The sequence below is a fragment of the Mustela erminea genome, chromosome 2 (assembly GCF_009829155.1).
Source record: "Mustela erminea isolate mMusErm1 chromosome 2, mMusErm1.Pri, whole genome shotgun sequence".
Classification (NCBI taxonomy): Eukaryota; Metazoa; Chordata; class Mammalia; order Carnivora; family Mustelidae; genus Mustela; species Mustela erminea.
The window spans coordinates 122,473,236-122,491,086 of record NC_045615.1 but is presented as its reverse complement, the minus strand read 5'-3'; the positions used below and the strand labels follow the sequence as shown (position 1 = coordinate 122,491,086).

Sequence of the window (17,851 nt, the reverse complement as noted above, 5' to 3'; positions counted from 1 at the left end):
TCTCAGGATTCTGAGATCAGGCTGCATCAGGCTCCACGCCGACCATGGAGCCTGCTTAAAATTCTACCTCTCCTTCTCCCTCTGCCCACTCCCAATAATATATCCTATCCCATTCAGTGTATTTTATTCAAATAATAATTAACTGATTTCCCCAATCTTATCAAAAGATCAACATGAGATCATCATAGTATTGATAATAATTCATGAAGAGCAAAGAAAAATATATTAGTGATGTTTTTCATGAATTAATGTCCAATTCATAACAAATTCTTGAAATATTTTTAATGACATCATTTCCATTACTGTTTTTCAGAGACCCAGGGATGTAAATACCTGGATCTGGAATTATTAAAATAGTGGGACTCATTCTAATTATTAGATTCAGGTTTTATGAAATTGTGTTGATTCTTACAGTGTATTCTTTTTCCTAAGCTGATAAGAGAATAAAACCTCATTCATCATTTGGCAGTAAGGTGGGTTAGAATGTCGGATAAAGCTTATTATAAAGCTTATTAATCCACAGGCCCTCTTTATGAAATTGTGTTTATTATGCTAAAGTATGGGAAGCAAATAAAAGCTTTTGAAGAACTTAAGTGTATTTCATTCCCTCTCTACTTAAATTTTCCTTCTAGTTATTTTAGTTATTTTTAGTTACTCCCTTACTCCAACATCTATGAAAACTTATTTTTATCATTAGCTGTTCTAACACATACCCAGGTAGCATCATGACGTTGGAATGTTTTATTATTGCACTGGAAATTATCCTCTAAACTTTACAATGGAAGTTATTCCAAAAAATCAGCTTTAACTGCATTGCTCACATAGGTTAAAATTCAAGGAAAATATTTGAGGTAATAATAATTAGGAGCTAGGACAGCATCCAAAATTGTATTTTCATGGAAAATCCAATACAAATCCTGATTAAAACCTAACCAAGCAAAACACTGCAGATTACCTGGATTCCAATTAAATGCAACAAATGAATACTTGACAGGTTTCAATTCCAATTCTATTTATGTCAGAATGATCCATTAATATTGAAGATAAAATTACCAGAATTCAAGCAACACAATTGTACTTTATGGCTAGATAGAAATCTAAAAACTTGGACCCAACAAAACTTATTCAAATGTCAACTACTGCATTTGGATCACCCAAAGTGAATCACATCTCCTTCTGTCATTACCTATAGAGCAGGGCTAACATGAATCACAGCTAACGGATAACAACTGATTATATAATACTGAATTTCAAGTGTCAGTCACATACAAAATCAGAAAAATCAGTTCTATTATGATAGGCTTTGCTGTTAACAAGACTAAAAACATGGTTATAAAAAATAACTAAAAGCCTTACTTGGCAAATGTTTCTCAGCAACTTTCTAGTTTCTTAATAAGTTCATCTGTTAAGTTTTCCATCTATGTTTCCTAAAAAGTAACCGATATGTGTTTACCATATATAATTATGTTTCTTACTTGTCATTTCTTACTTATTTTAAAGGTGTTGAATCCACTTAAACTCAAAAAAGAGAAAAATAACATTAAAAGGTGCATATAATGACAATGATACAAAGTCCTTTCTGTTAATATAGCTGACATCCAAAACTCAAGACTTTATTGTACATTATGGTGTTTATTGTGAGATACTTTTTAAAACACAAATAAAACTGTATTATATCATCAAAAGGTAATCACAGGTATAGGAATGTCCTTAGATCAATTCTGCCTTCCTAGGTGTGTGTGTGTGTGTCTAATATTATTATAGTATTTTAATTTGTACTTTTGTGCAAAGCATTTCAATCATATTTGCCTTAGAAATATATTCATCAGCAATGCAATTCATACCAAAATTTTTATAGTCATTTAAAGAGATACTAAAAAAACTTAATTCTTAAAAACCACATCAAGCTCCCATCCACATAAGCATACACCACCATACACACAGATAAGCATGCCTTTATAGCCATAAGGCAAAATGCCATTTGAACTCTGGATTATTAATCAAGAGGGATATCAATCATCAGACCCTGATATCATATCTTTTCACCCAGATAACAGTGTGGAAAAATAATTATTTAACATGATTTAGTTTAGCCATAATTTCACTTGGGGTCATTTATAATCTATTACTCTCTAAGACTGGATTTTAATATTCATAGGTAAACTTCAAGAAAATCAGACTTTTCCTGCATTAATATGCTCTATTAGCATACCATCACTAAAGAAACTGGTATATAACAGAAAGTTGGGATGTCTTATTTCACTTGGGGGTTGGGATGGTGAAAGACAAATCCATTTCAAGTTTTCACTAGAGATAAAAATGCGTGATTCCCCTTCCTTCCCCTACATATAACCAAGTCTCTTTTTACACTTGAAATAATAATAAAATCGATATAAAATTTACCATTCCATTATTTCACACAAGCCTACTCCTCAGGCACTTACTTATAACCTGAAATCCAAAGAAATACGTCATTTAATTGTTTTGGGGAACATAAACAAGTGTGAGAAGATTTATAAATACTATTTGCAATCTAACTTTATAACTTAAAAGAAAGTGTATAGGAGGCCAATTGATGTGGTCCTCATGAGAATCATTTCACAACAGGATAGGAACATATAGAACTAAAATTTGCTTTCTTCTTTTTACCTTGCACAAAAATGAAAGGAAAAAAAAAGCACAATGTATACTTAAAGGAGAAGGGAGTTCTTATAGGATTTACAACACATTTCTGGAGAATAAGATAACACTGTTCTCCTTGTTTGACTCCATTTCAGCTATCACTCAAAAAGAGAGGTTCACAAATGCTTTAATAAATACCTAGGAGAAGAAAGAGCAAGGTGTGTTTATTGTCATTTCCTTTCACTAAGGCTGGACAATTGCATTTGAAGAAATAGTTGCATGACAAAAATGAATAGAAGAAAACAATAACACAAGACCTTTTTCAATGGCTATTGTTTAGGTATTATGAATTAATTTAGTTGTTTTTTTTTTTTTCATAGCAGGTACTACTCTGATTTATTTGGAAATGTGTTTATTTCTGACAGGCTGTTTTAAAATGATGGTGCAAGTTCGGTAAATTTTATCTGCAAGGTTATGTTCCTTTATTTGGCATTTCTGTCCTTTAGCAAATATTTATTTTTTTAGATAAAATAGTTTTAGTGTCAGCTATTTTATTTGGGTTTTAGACTGACCCTTGCAAGTTTACTTATTATGGCTCACTAGCGTGATTATGTGTGTGGATGCTGTGTTTGCCCCTACCATTTTCCATATGCTCTGCCTCACCAACACTGCCATCCGGCGTGGTCCTTTCATAGTTGTCCTCTGGGAGTGGAAGGGCACCCAGCCTTGGCCCTGATGAACTCTTACTGCTTGGTGTCTCTGACTCCTCCAGCCCGCTGTCATAGCAACTCTGCAGTGACCCCTGATGTGGGTCCTGAGGCTGACTCACAACAGAAAACGTCACTCTACGAAATGGCTGCAAAAGAAAAGATTCTGAATGTCACTAAAATATAAGATTGTAAATGATTTTATCAAAAAACACATACATTGCATACATCAAGGATTACTGACGACTAATTCAATACAAAATGCTTAGAGATGTTGAAAGCTATTTGGTTAACTGCATTATCTGAGGCAAGGCCTAGAACTTAGATTTTATTATGGAGAAAAACAAAACAAAATCAAACAAAAAACACGAGAAATTCCCCTTCTGAAACAGAGATAAGAAAATGTCAATTTCACTAAAACACACATTTAAATCTATATTAGTCCCACATAGTCAACCTTCTTCCGTTCTGTAGTCGTCACTTCAAATATGCTTTTCACAATAGGCTCTATAAAAACAAGTGTCACTGATTTGGGAAGGCAATAAATATTGAAGTAATCATTGCAAGAATTCATTTTTTAAAACTTCAGCTTTAAAAACTTTGTCTATATGATATAATGGTTTTAAAACGAGTGTTCGACATATGCATTAAACTATTTAAGGTACAACTGATAAATAGGAATTTAGATGCAGTGCTAGAAAACAGGAATATATTTCTTACTTCAGTCATATTAAAAACTGTAAAGGTGGTATTTAAATAATAGATAAACCTTTCTTTAACCAGGGAATACAAAATAAACCAAAAAGCTTAATTGTATGCGCTTATGACTGTTTACAGTTTGTTCAAAAACAAAAAGCTACATCATGTACTGTCTTTAAATTGTATCTTTAAAGTGTTGCATATTTTTATCCAGTTGGATCTCACAATTTACTAAGGTATTGAAGTCAGCTGCACTGAAGATTTACTATGTGTGGAATTTACAGATTATTGTAACTACAAAATAAATTGAAAGCTTTCATCTCATTCAGAGAACAAACTGATCTCATGCATTGATAATGCTACATACATAATAATTGGAAAAAAACAATACAAAAATTTTCTGGAATAGCTGTCTGAGATTATCCTTGGAAATAGTTATATCCATTAAAAATTCTTGCATTATTTGAAAATAGCAATTTTTAAACATATAACTCATCTGGTTCTTTTTAACATAAAGCATAAAACTAACATTGCCAGAAAATAGTGAGAAAGGTAAAAAACCTTTTTTGCACTTTTATAACTTCAATACTAATGGTACAAATTACTAGTCACAACTGGGACCAGTATAATTTTTAAAGTGTTAATGATAATCTACACATGTTGGTTATTAAAGGGAAAGTTATGAAGAGTTATGGAATTTCCTCCAAATTAAAAAAAATCAGTTTTACTACAGAAAAACACATGCTTCTGCAAATCTTCCTTGTATCTTGTCTCAGAAGACTTGCCAGGAATATTGTCCATTATTGGCATTCTTAACCAGTACCTTATCTTTCATGTATTTATTTGGAGTATACAAACTTCATAAAATTCTATATTCATTCTAGTTCAAAATAAATCTCTTAAAACCATTGAATCTTATTGTAAGGGAAAAACATTCAAAGCACATTCTCTTTTTATAATGTTTCACTGAATTGGAACTGCAGTAAAACAATTTTGAAATATTTCTAGTACAAAAAGTATATATATAACATGGTCCCATATTTACTGGCAATAAATTCTAGAAACAGTAATCTTATTTAACTAATACTTCTCACATTTCTTTACAGTAGCATGACGTTTCATATATACAAGTAAATATAAAAATTAATTTGTATTTGTTATGCTTTATCTTATGTGCACATATTTTCTTTTAATTATTTTCTATTTATCGCTCTCAGCAAATTATCTGGATTTCTTCAGTCTCATCTAAGACACAAGGCTGCTGATAGTTTCCCAAAACCACATTGCTCTGCATACAGAAAACACTCAGCAAATACTACTGAACAATGAGCTTTAAATGACAATACTGAATTTAGGAAAGCACTCCATTGGTTATTCAGACATATCATTTCAAGACACAGCAATGGGTTAATATACACACGTAAAGGAAGAGAGTGGGAGAAAGGAGGATCAAATGCTGTTCTCGATTTTACTTTAATAGTTCTCAAATCTTTTAGAATCAGTCTTCATTAACCCAAAAGGAATGATCAAAATGAATACAGAAACACATAATTTGTCAACAAGTTGACAAAGGAAAAAATAAGAAATTATGAGAAATGTTGTTACATTTTGATATAAAAATAGAAGAGAGGGTGATGTTTAGCTGAAGGTAGTAAACTCAGAACCTGTGATTAAACGCTAGTTCCACCAAAAGTAGTGATAGGACAGCACAAAGATGATAGGTTATGTTTGCAATGAAAAATGTCAAAAATAAAATAATATTTTTTCTATCATGTACTGTATAACAACTTCTATGAATCTGTGTATTTTCTTCATTTCTTACCTTATACTGATTGTATATTAATTTTCACAAATTATTTTAGGTTGCATGTTAAATTTAACGATGAAAGAAAAGTTATTATAAATTTAAAATGCTAAGATCTATTTATATAATAACAAATATTTAGATTCATAAATGCTTCATTTTGTATGAAAAGCTTTTTTAAAAAATAACGTGTAATGGATGAAACAAAAATAATTCATAATAAAAATCCAAAATAAAGAATATCACACAATGGCTCATGAAAGACCCCATCATTTTTAACCACATTTAATATAATTCCATTAGAATTCAACAATACAATGTCAGCATTATATTACTATCTCAAGCTCTATTTTGATAAAATTCTTGGGGCAAAGTATTTGATTTGGCAATGTGAACAAGTCAGTGTAGAATCCTAACTTCTGAAGGAAAACTCATTGGTGCAAGGGTTAAGCTTTGATTCCAATGGTAAATCAGATACAAACTAGATAGATAGATGTTCGGTAGAGCCAGAGAAACAGATTGATGGGCAGACAGACAAGTATTTACATACCATCAGTCATCATCAGATTGGGTCTATTGAGAAGATAGGTTTTATAGTATAAGTTAAGATAGATAATTCACATGATTTATATACTCTAGAAACGCTGACTAAATAAGAAATGTAAAGTACTGTGTTGACTGTGTGACATGACAGAGAGAATGGATTTGCATTATATATGTAGCTATCATTGTTTGTTATTAATACTCTGGAGTGGTTAATGTGGGGATTCCTAAACTTAGATGTGCCTTAGAATGGCCCAGAAAACTTGCGAAAAAACATAAAGCCAAGACACGGTTTCAACTTAGACCCAATGAATCAGCATTCCGGGTGGGACTGAATATCAGTAGTTTGTAAAGTCCCTCTGCGTAACGAAGAGGGACTTATTTGAAGAAAGAGGAAGGAGAAACCCTACAAATGAAAGCAGACAAAAACAAACAAACTATACCAAAAAGCCAGGTGGTCCCTTAAATGCTCATGGATAGTGTTTCCCTGGAGAGTAACTAGAACCATGGCTCCATCTTGAGATGCAAAAGTATGGACATGAAAACTTGCTGTCACCTGAGCTATCTGAGCTTTCTATTTTTCTGTCCAGAGTGATGAATGGTTTCTTGTCTTGCAAAGACAATGTGTCTTTTTCAAGAAAAAGAAAAAGAAGAAAAAAGCACAAGAGGATGAGAAAGAGTGTCAGTCTTCTAGCATGTTGAAATGGTGAGGATGTGTTCAAAAAGTAAATAAGTAATGCAATAAAGGGGTCTTCAAGAAAAGCATTCCAAAAATTATGAGTGGAAAATCGGTGACAGTTATACACAAGAGGGAGTGTTAATCAAAGATTCTAGGGAGGAAATGAATGATCTAATTGAATGAATGAGATTGAAGACATGATTTGACAGTGTTGTGCAAAAGAGTAGGAGGAAGAAATGTTGGAGGCAGAGAAATTATGCTAGGAAACAGTGAACTTTGGAGAAACAGCAATGGCGAAGGGCAGCAAGACCATTATAACATATAGCTGTTTGGATTTAGACATTGTTTCACCGTATCTACGTTTGTTCTATATTCATTATAGGGTCCTAGGGTTTTGCGGGTGTCCCAACAATGGTTCTGCAAATTTAAGAAATCTGAAATCAAACAGGCATATAAAAACAGATAATATAGAATATGATTAGGTTTCCAATGAAACTGATCTAACAAAATGCTAAGAAACCTGCTTAGGATTTAGGGTAGGCATTGCAAAGGAGGGAGTTGTGGGTTGAGACTTCTAAAATAATTTTGATAGGTAACATATATTTGAGGGATCAGTTATAGATTCCACATTTGGGGGCAGCAGCAAAAGATTAAAAAAGGGGGGGTTGATAAGAAAAACAGATAACTTTTGAAACTTGGAAGGATTAGAAGCAGATCATTTTTGGAAAGAAAGAAAATCCTATATGATCAAATTCATCACAGACATGGAGAGGGATTATGACTACCATATACTCATAGGATTCATCCATTAGAAGGTCATTGTTACCTTAAAATCTCTAAACTGTGAAGAATAATTCTATGAGATTAGAGCAAAGGAAGTAAAAGATCAATTTGTAAATACATGAGGAAATGGAGCAAGAAGGAACAGACTCCTAATTTTTAAAGCATGACATAAGATAGTAGTAGGATTTCAGTTAAAAGAAAAAGATTTGTGTAAAGAGTTTTATTTATTTATGCTCATTTTTATCTTTTTCTTCATGGCTACCGAAAGCATTTGCCTTAAGGTAAATATTTGAAGACACAAGCAAAAAGCCTCATAACATAAGGTACAATGGTAATGAATGAAATCAGAGAAGGTAAGTAAACTAAGAATTAAGAGAAAAATTAAATTAAAAATAAAAGTACAAAGGTAAGGTAAACAGTAAAACATGTCGGGTAATTGCATGCATTGTGTGTGTGTGTGTGAAAAATGTTATGTTAGAAATAATAGAAAAAGGAAAATTTTATTCCAAACAACCCTATAGATTCGCTATTGCCCTCAGACAAGTTAGCTGACCTTTGGTTCTTATGCCTTGGGCTCAAGGTCTGTAAAATGGAGCTAATAATACTTGCCCCTTACTAATTTAAATTCTCCGAGAAATGAGGAGATAGTTTATAAAAAGAGCCTTAAGCTCCCTCAAAAACATATACTATAAAAGGTATCATACCTCAGGCCACAGCTATGTAACTAGAGTGATATTTCCCATTATGTTTAAAGTTTTGTTTTGTTTTGTTTTTTCCTTGTCTGCTTGTGTTTTGCTGTTGTTGTTTTTTAAATATAAAGCTGGCTCACTAAGTCACCAAGTTTCTAAATGGAATTTTAAAAATTCATATGAAATTTCAAACCTAGTTATACTATTAGTGCAGTGCTTTTATTGTCCTATATGCAAGTTACTTGTAAAACAAATATGTACATACAATGACACCAATTTTTCAAAAAGTATTTGCATCTAATCATCAATTGGGCATGAATATATCTACAGTCACTTATTTGGGAATGCCATTTATCAGCTATTCTTTGTCCCCATTTTGACACAGAGAAGAGTTGCAAATGAAGACACACCCTACTACGGGACTTTTCAAATATTTTAAAAGTTGTGACAAATATATTCAGTGGTAACTCCAGATAATATGCAATTCTGGGCATAAAGTGTATCTTCATTGTTATACCAGGCTTCAGCTGATAGAAGTACATTCAGGTTGGCATTGCTTTAAACTCCTATAGACTTAGAATAAACATTCTCCATTCTTGTATAACTTTATTCACTTTGAATTCTGAAAATCTATGGTTCACTTGGGAAATAGGCAGAAGTGTTAATGGGGATGTCTTCTATCTTCTAATTTGCCTACTGTGGTGGACCCAGAATGGCTGCCTCTTTTCTTCTCTCCCAAATTCACTAGAAGTGTTCATGAGCCCCTTGTAAGAGATGTGTGAATGCAGTTACCATTTCCATATAAAATTAATCACACAGACTGGAAAGGACAAACACAGCAATAAGGATTTAAGTCAGGTGCTGTGGGTTTTGCAATGTAACATTCAATAAATACATTTGCTCATTAATATTTTTGATGCTTTCTTTTCTGGAAAATGTGAGCAGATGCTAAAACTGATACATCAGTATATTTAGGATTAGGAGAAATACAGCCTGCTTGATGAGGAAAGGAGTTAGATCATATTTTGGCTATAGAATAAGGCTTGTTACCTAAAGACATTATTGCAAGGGGTAAAGCATTCATGATGGGAAAATGTGGTGAGCATTTGATTCATTATTCTTTATAAAATTGATCTACTTACTTGATAATGCAAATTATCAAACAGTAAACTTAAATCTAGGCAGTCAAACAGGCTTACAGGTCACACGAGATGTTATCACAATTTCTACTTCAAATATGAACTACCCCAGATTTCATCCTGCTCTTATCCAGAGGGTTCAAAGGAGGTCAAGTCAATACATTTCACATTCATAAAAGAGAGGATTGAAGCAATGTTCAAAAAAAAAAAAGAATTTAGCTATCTAGAAAATTGATGTCAAATTTTACTATAAGTACAACTGTCTCATTTTTATTTTATCTTGCAGATTCACTAATTTTTTAAGTTTTAAAGACCTATCAAATCACATCTTTTTTGAAAGTACTGACATAAGAACATGTAGTCTTTTTTTTTAAGATTTTATTTATTTATTTGACAGACAGAGATCACAAGTAGGCAGAGAGGCAGGCGGGGGTGAGGGGGGGTGGGCGGGGAAGCAGGCTCCCTGCTGAGCAGAGAGCCCCATGCAAGGTTCCATCCCAGGACTCTGGGATTATGACCTGAGCTAAAGGCAGAGGCTTTAACCCACTGAGCCACCCAGGCACCCCACATGTACTCTTCATAACCTGAAACTTTGAGAAAATTAATTTTGAAACTAACTAATGTGCTCTTCTGTTTTCAGAATACAATCACTGTCAAATATATATGGCATTACTAGATGAGACCTATTAAAAAAAATCTTCATGAGAAAGTTCATTGATAGTTTCTAAGAAAAACAACAGAGATCACATGCATATTTACAAATACATGATAGTAATAAAACTTTTGTTTTTTTTCATTCTTAATTATTAGATTGATTAAAAAGAGGACTATCATACCATGAAAGCATATATGATGTCTCACAATCAGACACAATTAAAAATATTTGCCTTCTGCCTACATTAGCAAAATCTTCCTGGTTACAACCCATACAATAAATACTTAGGGTTTTCTTTGATCAGACAGTGGCCAATTTTAGAAAAGGGAAAACCATGAAGGTGAACTTTGGGAATATCCTGTTATATGCACTACTTATAATAAAAGGAAAAACATAGCATTGGGGTAAGAGTGCAGAAACTCTTCCCTTGGAGTTCATTTCTTATAACCTAGTGACACCACATTTATGGGGATTTTATTTCCAAGCGGGTAGGACATTATGGATGCTAGTGGAAAGAACTTCAAGTTAAATCTCTTTCCTTATTGAATACTGCTCTGTGTCTTACAGACAACTTTATGGAGAACTTTAAATCTGCACCTTCCTTTTTAGCTTCAATAGCTTCTTCATAAATCGTCTCCTTATCTGGAACTCACATACAGCTGTCTCAGTCACATCAATTACTTCTGAATGGGCTGAGAAGGCTTTTTTTTTATTTTTTCCAATTCACTTAGTTACGTCCATCAAACAGACTTCTAATGACTCTCTTTGTCAGTCATAAAGCACTGAAGCAGGCATGGAGCAGAACATTGCAGCATTCATAAGGAACACTACGTTTTATTTTTAAAGAGGATCTATCTAAGACTGTGAGGTCTTTTCTTGCAAAGGCACAGGTACTCGATTAATCTGCAAACATTTTCAACTGACGTCAGTGGCTACTGGACAAACATATCTAGGATTCCATAGCACTTTAGATGGAATATATCTGGCAGGACCTTCAAAGAAACCTTAATCGGGTCTTTTAAACTTTTTAGGGGCATCTTCTTTTGCTCACATCTCAATATTTTTCCATACTTCAAACAGTTTTTTCTTTCTTTCAAGTCAATAGCAGATGAAAGGGTATTAAAAAGAAACATGTTGAAACACTTGGGCTAGTTAATTAAAACACTCATTTGGGGAAAGAGAAGTTAACTAACTGCATTTATTTCTTTTGACTTGCATGCAGTTTCATGTTTGACATTATTATTTGTTCCACAGAAAACTAAGAATGCAGAGGATACTTGGTAGTTCTTAGTCCAGTAGATTACAAAATACTTAATACTGCAAAGGAACAATGATTGTTGGTATTAAAACAGTAGCCACTATGTACTGGAAAAGTGTTATTTATTTTACTTATGCTGTAACTTCTCCTCATGTCATTCCTACCTGGGTCCTACTATATTCTGATTTGGGGAGTGAAAACAAAATAATGAATTTCAGTATTTACTGCAAGAAGTTCTCTAGACTTAAAATACAAATGGGTCTCCTATTTCTCCCCCATAATGAAAACTAACAGGAAACAGAATAGCCAAAGCCTATCATTCTTAGTAAATGCATGCAAACTTTCTCTTTCCCCTGAAACTCCAAAAATAGATATTATGCCTTAAAACCAAATTATAGATCCTCCATATTACCAACACAATTGCTTGACCTATCTTTTGCTCTATTTGCTGACTTCTATTAAACCTAGCCCAGGATTAACAAACATTTTCTGTAAAGGGCCAGAAAGTAAATATTTTGGGCTTTGTAGGTCATAGTCTCTGCCACAACTCAACTCTGCCGTTGTAGTACAAAAAGATCCACTGAAGAGACGAAGGAATGAGCGTGGCCATGTTCAAATAATACCTTATTTATGGAAATGAAAATTCAAATTTGGTATAATTTCCCCACTCTGTGAAATGTTACTTAAAATTCTTTTCAACCATATAAAAGTGTAAAAAATTAAATTAAAAAAAATACAATCTTTCTGTTGTCATAACATTTTTAAATGTCACTGTGGACCAGTGGTGCCCTCATAAACACTGTTTATCCATTATACCTCTGTTTCAATGACAGTGCCTTGAATATAGTCTATATTCAATTGTCATTCATTAACCTGTATTGCTATTTCTTGTCCTTTTTGGAAATAACTCTGAATGGGGGAATCAGGAGAATTGGATTCAAGTACTGGCTCTGATATTAAGTGTGAAATCTGGGGAAAAGACTAGTCTTTCAGCTTTAGCATTGTAAACCTTAAAATGAAGACGCTGTGGCCAATGATAGTATCTTTCCAGTTCAATTCTCTGAAACTGTAAGAAGATAGGTGTGTTGAATGAATGAATAAATGGTTGAATTCAGTGATTTTAAAGTAGGCTTTGCTCACCCATTAAGAAATTCCTTAGAACACTGCAGGCAAATACCAATGTGTCTTGGAATGCATTTACTCAGCGAATAAAGATCATGAACCAAAATATGCATAATAATCAAACATTTTAGTCAATTACCTTAATGAAAAGCTACAAAGATGGTTCCCTCAGGCTTGCCATTTTTGTGAAGAAGTAGAGACATTCATTTGAAACCTCAGCTCCATGGAATATGTTTGCCTAATTCTTACCTACCTTCTGAAACCACCTCTCCTGTGATTCCTTCTTCACTGAACCACATAAAAACATTTAGTTCTAAGGTGCCTGGGTGGCTCAGTTGGTTGAGAACCCAACTCCTGATTTCTGCTCAGGTCATGATCTCAGGGTCTTGGGATTGAGCCCCACGTGGAGCTCTGCACTCAGTGATGAGTCTGTTTCTCTCCTTTTCCTTTGCCTCCTGCTGCTCCCCACGTTTGCACACACATTCTCTCTCTCTCTCTCTCAAATCAATCTTCTTAAAAATATTGAGCTCCTACTGTGTGCTAAAGTCTGTGAGATCTCACTCATCTCTCCAAAGGTATGATTCCTATAGCAGAGGTTAGCAAGGTTAGTATGAAATGGGATGGTGACACATGCTGGGCAGTGATTGGATTACACCTCCCATTTCGTTTGAGACCCTAGTAGTCCCTTGTAAATTTCCATGTTTACACTGACAGAGAAGCAGGAAAGCAGAGGGAGTCCTAGTTAGGAAAAGAGAATATTGACAAGCAGCTAATGAGAAAAATGCTATCTTCAAACGGCATTCAATCCAACAAAGACTTATTAAGCACTTGCTTTGTGCCTACCACTGTGCTAAAAAATCTACATGCTGCAAATTCAGGCATTAAGCTCAGTTGGGTAAGTGTAGATTAATCACAGCAAAGCACTCAGAATACAAGCAGAGGTTTCTTTTTTTCTTTTTCTTTTTCTTTTCTTTTGCTATTGTGATAATCATCAAAAGCTCAGTTCGCATGCGGCTCCGTTGCTTTGCATGACTACTCTACACACCTATGGAGTTCCAGAAGCAGCTGAATGAGGTCGATAAACCTGTGTCTTAAGGCACGCAGCTGGAGTTAGTCTGTAGCTGTTCAAGGGAGCAGCACTGAAGACCCAAGTGGAACTGAACGAAAACTGCCCAGGCTTCCAGCTACTAAAACATCAAAAATGAGCAAATAGACAACAATAACAAAGATGAAAAACAGCCTTTCAAAAGCTACCTCCTAAAATACACAGAAGCTAAGAAGTGCAGAGAGAAGCCTGCCTCGCCCGCGCCAGACTCAATTCTCCCAAAGTGAAGTGAATGAAAACGAAATGTGCATTTTCTGAGGCACTCAAACAGATGCTCTGGATTGTTGTCTCTTTTTTCCTTTTCCGTCATAGACATTTCATCCAAACTGCACCTGGTGAATCTGTTTAGGAAACTATATACACTTAAAATCATTTACTTTTCCTTTTCTACAGAATGGAATGTTGTGCCCTTAAGTAGCTTTCCATGGTCCGGGTGGATTAAAATGTCTGACAGGAATCAAGACATACAAAGGGAGTAAGGCTCTGAAGTGTTACTTAGGCATTTAATTATTAAACTGAGTTGAAAACTGACCCTTGAGCCAGATGATTCTGCTATACAGGTGCACCTTCTGCTAGCCCGGTGAACGCATATTCTCTGCCACCCCTGCCAGCTTACTTGTTTCACCTTGTTTCTTGCACTTTAGTAAAAAGAGAAACTACCAGTGTCCATAAGGAAAAATGTATTGCAAGGTCAGTAGATGGTAATTTTCCTTCTTCAGTGCAAGTCAAGGAACTCCAGAGAAATCAGTGGAAGTGGGTGTGGTGGTCAGAGAAATGGACCCTGCTGACGTCCACATCCTAATCCCTGGAAACTGTGAAGACGTAGTCTGACAGGCAAGGGGTGATTTTAAATGGCAGAGGGAATTAAGATTGCTCATCAGCTGGCCTTAAAATAGGGAGATTATATTGGATTACCTGGGTGGGCCCAATGTAACCCCAAGGATTCTTAAAAAATAGACAAGAAAGCCAAAAAAAAAAAAGGATATAAGAATGATGCAGTGTGAGAACTGTACTCACCTTTGGTAGCTTGGAAGAGAGAGGAAAGAGCCACAGGCCAAGTCATACAGGTGGCAAAGAAGGGAGCAGATTTTCTTCCAATGCCTCCACAATAAACACTGCCTATCAACACCTTGACTGTGAACCCAGGGAGGCCCATTCTGGCTTTCTGACCTCAAAAACGTTGAGGTAAAATAAATCAGCATAGTTTTAAGCCACTAAATTTTAGACAATTTGTAACAGCAGTAATAGGAAACAGAGAGTTAACCATGAATCGGATGTATGGTGGAAGGAAATAGAAATGAAGCATTTGGGCTTAGGTTTCACGTTTATGAAAGACGGGAGACTCCTCAGTCAAATGCACTTTGGTGTTCCATTCCTGGATCGCCCCACCTATAGGATGCTGAGACTTAGCATATCATTCTAATAATTATACTTATTTTATAAAACACTCAAATACACTGTGTTGCCTGTTTTATGTTGAAAGTGTTCCTTCAGGGTAAACATGTTAAAATCATCTTCTTAACCTTATTTTCACATTGATTATTCTTTGGGTACAGTGAAAAGACCAATACCAAACAAAACAAATTAAAAAAAAGAAACGAAGCAGACTAGGTCTCTGTCTACTTATACATTTGAGGAAAAAACACTTCACATGATAACCTCTCTATTTTAAAGGTGCAGTAAAGGTCCAATTTCTTCTCCTATGTATAACAGGTCCTACACTGTAGAGTGTTCTATAGCGGATCATGATGAATTGAGCCCAAAATTTTGTCTGTAGATCAAAGATTTAGGTACCTGATAGAGGCTAAAAAAAAAATCCATGAATTGTAAAAAATCACCTAATCTACACTGGAAGAGTTAATAATTCCTAACCTGTGCCAAACTGTAGTTATCATATTTGTAGACATTACTTTTCATCTGCTTCCTTCTTTCTTTTTTAAAGATACTTATTTATTTATTTATTTATTTATTTGAGAAGCGGAGAGAAAGAGAGAAAGTTCATACTTTCTGCTGAGCAGAGAGCCTGAGGGGGAGTGAGAAGCAGACTCTCCACCAAGCAGGGAGCCCAACACAGGGCCGATCCCAGGACCCCAGGATCATGATCAGAACTGTAGGCAAATGCCCAACCGACTGAGCAACCCAGGCGCTCCCCTCTTCTTTCTTATCTCCTTTTTGTTTTATGTTTGTGCAGTAAAGAAATTTTTAGGAGGATGAATTCTTCGTATAACAACTTGAGATTTTCAGAGGAAAGGAAATAAATAAATTCACCAAATAAATAATAAGTAAGCATGTTGGCATTTCATGAATCCTTAGAGAAATGAAGATACTCACAACTGGACCATAACATGAAGCTTCAAAAGGAATTCTTATATAACACAGCAAGTAGCCCGAAACACTGATAAGAATTTAATTTTTAGCCATGATTTGAGAATGTGACCTAGATTATCTAATATTTGCCATATATAATTTAAATATTACATGCCACAAAAACAACTTATTTCATTTATCACTTCTTTGAGAAAATATGATTGAGTTATTAAGCTTATGGATAAGGGGCATTTTTAAATTTGAAAGTTAAACAAGCAAGTCCACAAGACAATAATGTTATAGGACAACCATATTTTACTACTAGTATTATATGGTTTTCTAAGCATTTGTACATTTCACATTTGGAAAATACTTGGTGAGCTATATCTAAAATAAAATATCTTATTGCTTTTTTTAACCTTAATTGCTTTTCAAAGTCTCTGACTTCTTTCCTCCCACACAAGTTTATATACATTGCCATTTTATACACATTGCTTCAATGATTTCTTAATTTTCACTTTAGAAGTACCAAAATTATAACACTTTGGTCACACATAGTTTGTAAAATATATTATAGCATATTAAAGCGTTTAACTCACTAATGCTTCTGTTCCTTGGATCTCATTATATGCATTCTATGTATTAAGAAATAATGATATGCTACGTAATTAAGTTAACTCATATTTTCAGAGATGCAACACTGTTTTGGTACCTCTCTCTATCTCTCTCTCTAAAAACTCGAGTGGCTCGGGACGCCTGGGTGGCTCAGTGGGTTAAGCCGCTGCCTTCGGCTCAGGTCATGATCTCAGGGTCCTGGGATCGAGTCCCGCATCGGGCTCTCTGCTCAGCAGGGAGCCTGCTTCCCTCTCTCTCTCTCTCTGTCTGCCTCTCCGTCTACTTGTGATTTCTCTCTGTCAAATAAATAAATAAAATCTTAAAAAAAAAATAACAAAATTCGGGTGGCTCAGTCGGTTAAGCATCTCTGCCTTCAGCTCAGGTCATGATCCCAGGGTCCTGGGATGGAGCTCTGAATCAGGCTCTCTGCGCAGCAGGGAGCCTGCTTCTCCCTCTCCCTCTGCCTGCCGCTCCACCAGCTTATACTCTCTTTCTGTCAAATAAATAAATAAAATCTTCAAAAAAAATAAAAACTTCAGGTTTTTAATGACCACTCCTTATATGGGAGGATTGTGAATTAACTAGGGTTGGCATATGTTCTCTTTACCCAGTTTGACAGAGAACCCTGAAGTAGAACACAGCTGAGTAAGAGACTTACACTGATCAACAGAAAGAGAAACCTTCTGGGGGGTAATCAGGAAATGGTAGCAGACATTTTCTGGAATATACTGAAAGAAGACAAAGCCTCCTTAATGGTTTAGTTGACAAAGTGTATTTAAAATGCATAGTGATAGGAACTGGGGCACCTGGGTGGCTCAGTTGGTTGAGCTTTTGACTCGTGGTTTCAGCTCAGGTCATGAATTCGTGGGTCATGTGATCAGGACTTGCATCAGGATCCACACTCAGTGGGGGATTGTGCTTGAAGATTCTCTCTCTCTTCTGCCCCTCCCCACATTTGCTCTCTCATGTGAGTGCTCTCACTCTCTTAAATAAACAGATAAACCTTTAAAAAAAAATGCATAGTGATGTTCCCTAACACTCATTGATTGCTTACTATGTATCCATTCAAAGCTTATTTAATTCTCACCATAGCACTATGGAGTAAATGAGGAAACCGATGCCCC

The 17,851-nt window shown here is 34.8% G+C and overlaps 1 protein-coding gene across 9 annotated transcripts in view; it reads right to left on the bottom strand.

The window, feature by feature from the left end:
- The window catches only part of PCDH7 (protocadherin 7), a 415,361-nt gene that overhangs the window by 218,283 nt on the left and 179,227 nt on the right, over nt 1-17,851 (bottom strand). For 6 of the 9 annotated variants that reach the window (XM_032334043.1, XM_032334047.1, XM_032334050.1 and 3 more), the window contains exon 2: nt 3,262-3,478. The exons of 1 other annotated variant lie outside the window; for it this stretch is intronic. In XM_032334043.1, the coding sequence (XP_032189934.1) occupies nt 3,262-3,478 (217 nt within the window). The remainder of the gene's footprint in view (nt 1-3,261; nt 3,479-17,851) is intronic. 2 more of the 9 variants (XM_032334044.1, XM_032334051.1) reach the window with 1 other exon arrangement.